We start from the raw sequence: 3114 nt of genomic DNA, 5'->3' as shown, positions 1-3114 counted from the left end.
CGAAGGTGACTTTTCGGCAGCCACGGGGACGAAGGTCTCCGGGGCGCCTTGGGACCCTCCGGCCGGGGAAAAAAAAACACAGTACCCGGCTGGAAAAAAAAAAAATTAAAAAAAAAGGCAGAAAAAGTGAAAAGCCAGAGTTCAGCGGGGCAGAGTCGATGGTGGTCCCTGGCTCGCAAGTGCTGGTCAGCGCCGGATTTATCCCTGTGAGCCCCCCACGCCGCGACCCCTCGCCCGGCCGGAGCTCGGGGAGGGTTTTTGCATCGGTACCAGGACTCAGAGAAGCAGCAGCAACCTCCAAAACGAAAAGGCGATGCTGCGGGACCCCCCAGTTGAGAGAAAACCCGACCCAGGCTCTAGTTGAATATAAGTTTTTATCTTGATGCAACATCGTTAAAACCGTCACAAATCGAAACAACAGGTCGTTAAAAACGCTTCGCACGATCAGTACCTAAAATGCACCAGGCTCCCAAGCTCGCTTTGTCCGCAAGACCCTTGTGTTTTCCCCAAGATTTTTTTTTTTTTTATGGTTTTTCTTTTTTAAATAAGCAACTTGTTAAAAAAAACCCCGCTCCTCCGCGCAGGATCAGCCCCGCTTTCGCTCCAAGCACAATTGCACGAATTATTATTATTTTCTTTTTTTTTTTTTTTGCGCAAGAAATAATGTGCATTTTTCTTTCCTTCTTTCAACATCGAGGTTAAAATAATATTCCGTTTCCCGAGGGTTAATAAATAAATCTGGTGCATAGTGAGATAGCAGCCAACCGTTTGCAGTCCATATATTACTATATTGCCTTTCAGGTCACCGTAGAATTGTTACCTCTCCCCCCCACTATTTTTAAGAGCATAGATAATTTTAAATCTCTATAAAACAGTATTATTTAACCCAATTGATTCCTGTATATAGTGCATTCGGCTTCTTCCCAACATCGTTAAATTAACTCGGATATTATTTGCATGCTATTACATACAAACTTTTAAGACTCGTGTATTTTTTTTTTCTTTTCTAAAGGATTTTGGTTTTTTTTTTTTCGTAAATCACCAAGCAAAATATAGGCTCAAGGAAAAAAAAAAAAAAAAAAGGCAGAAAACTAACTAATTTCTACATATTTACAAGGGTGAATAAGTTAAATGTGGCTCAGGTTTGCCGGCCGGGAGGGGGGTGCGGGCGGCGGGGCCGGGCAGGGCGCAGCGCTGCCGGGGCCCCCCCTGGATGATCCGTGGAGACCCCTCGAAAGGAAAAATAATAAAATCAGGGGTAAAACACGCAGGATAAGGAGGGGGGAAGGGGGGGGGGGGGGGGGAAATCCACATGGATGGCGCTGATGCTCCGGGGGAGGGGGGGGCGGCGCGCCGTACACGTCCCGCATGCAGGCTGGCTCCGGGTCCCCCCCCCCCGGCGCCCCGGGACCCCCCTCTCGAGTCCCGATGGGTGGGTGTGTGTGCGGGGGTGAGGTGTGGGGGGGGTTCAACTTCCCCTCCCAAAAATTTCAGTGGGGGGAAAAGAAAAAAAAATATTTTTTTTATACAAGCAGAGGGTTTGCTCTCCCTACATGGGGGGGGGGGGGGGGGGGGGAATGGGGGACCCCTCCACCACCCCCACCCCCCCCCCGGGTTTGCGGCTCACATGAAGAAGTCGGCGGTGGGTTTGGGGGCGGCGGATGGGGAGGGCTCCCTTGGGAAGCCCCGGCCGGCTAACTTCTCATATTTTTCTTTGTACAGATCCCTTTCCTTGGCCAAGCGGGTCACCTCCTGCTTGAGCTGCTCCACCTGGCTCTGGAGTTGACATTTCTCGTTCTCCAAGATGTGTCGTTGCTGGACCCGCTTGTAACGGCAGGATTGAGCGTAGCCTCGGTTCTTCAAGGTCCTCCTCTTCTGCTTGAGGCGGATCACCTCCTCCTTGCTGAAGCCCCTCAGCTGCCGGTTGAGCTCCCGCACCGACATACTCACCAACTGATCGTCGGAGAAGCGGTCCTCCAAGCGCAGGTGGTGATGATGATGATGGTGATGGCCGGGATGGTGATGGGCGGCCGGGGGTAGCTCCTCACCACCGAAGGGCTGAGGTCGGAAAGGCTCGTAACCTTGATGGTGATGATGATGATGGTGAGGGGCACCGATCAACGCCTCCACCGCGTCCTCCGGCGTCAGGTTGAGAGCTTCGGGGTTGAGGTGATGCTGGTAACCCGACATCCAGTACAGCTCCTCCAGCTGAGGTTTGGAGCCCAGGGAGGCGGCGGTGGTAGTTGGGGGGCCGGGGGCCGGTTGCCCACCGGGACTAGGAGCGCAGAAACTGGGCGAGGAAGGCACGGAGGAGCAGGGCGTGCTGAGCGGGGTGGAGGAGAGGGAGCCGGCGGGCAACCGGTGGCACAGCCGCTCCGCCTCCGCCGGTTCCTTCTTCACCTCGAACTTCATCAGGTCGAAATCGTTCACGTACTCGATGGCGAGGGGGCTGGTGGGCAGCTCCGCGCTCATGGCCAGCTCCGAGGCCATCTCAGTCCATGGAGGGACCGGGGGGTGAACCCCCGGGCACCGCCGCTCGCCGAGGGTTGGGGGGCCCGAGGGCTACGGGAGCCTCCTCCGAGTGGGCTCCGGGGCTTCGGCCGCTGGTGTAACCGGTTGCCCCCGACGGGGCTCCGCTCCCAGGTTCAGCCGGGCTCCGGGAGCCTCCGACGGGGCTTTTCCTTCAGCCGGGCTCAAGGACCCTCCGACGGGGCTTTGCTGCGGGATCAGCCGGGCTCCGGGAGCCTCCGACGGGGCTTTGCTGCGGGTTCAGCCGGGCTCGGGGAGCCTCCGACGGGGCTCCGCACCGGGCTGCAGCCGGGCTCCGGGCCGGTTTCTCTCCCCGCGCCGCCGGGAAACGGAGCCCCGTGGGTGCGGGACCGGGCGCTCTCCAGCCCGGCTCGGCGGGGCAGGTTCCGCCGCTGCCTGCGGCCGGTTCCCAATGGCGAGGAGCAGGCAGCGCCCTGCCCGCCCCTTCCTGCCTGCCCTGGCACCTGCCCCGGCCCCACCTCCCCTGGCTGGGAGCCTTCTCCTGCCCTCCTCCTCCTCTTCTTCCTCCTCCCCCCGGACACGGCGCCCTGGGGACGGGGGCCGCACCCCCTGCCTGCACCCCCC

At 58.3% G+C, this 3114-nt stretch overlaps 1 protein-coding gene across 1 annotated transcript; it reads right to left on the bottom strand.

Annotated features, from left to right (window-relative positions):
• Positions 1-355: 355 nt before the first annotated feature.
• Positions 356-3114, bottom strand: MAFA (MAF bZIP transcription factor A). Its single transcript, XM_074829003.1, has one exon. It carries the CDS (start codon positions 2488-2490, stop codon positions 1624-1626), a length of 867 nt encoding a protein of 288 aa, XP_074685104.1. The 5' UTR covers positions 2491-3114; the 3' UTR covers positions 356-1623.

The sequence above is a fragment of the Strix aluco genome, chromosome 1 (assembly GCF_031877795.1).
Source record: "Strix aluco isolate bStrAlu1 chromosome 1, bStrAlu1.hap1, whole genome shotgun sequence".
NCBI lineage: Eukaryota > Metazoa > Chordata > Aves > Strigiformes > Strigidae > Strix > Strix aluco.
Note: the sequence above shows the minus strand (reverse complement) of the source record. Positions and strands in the feature narration are given on the sequence as shown.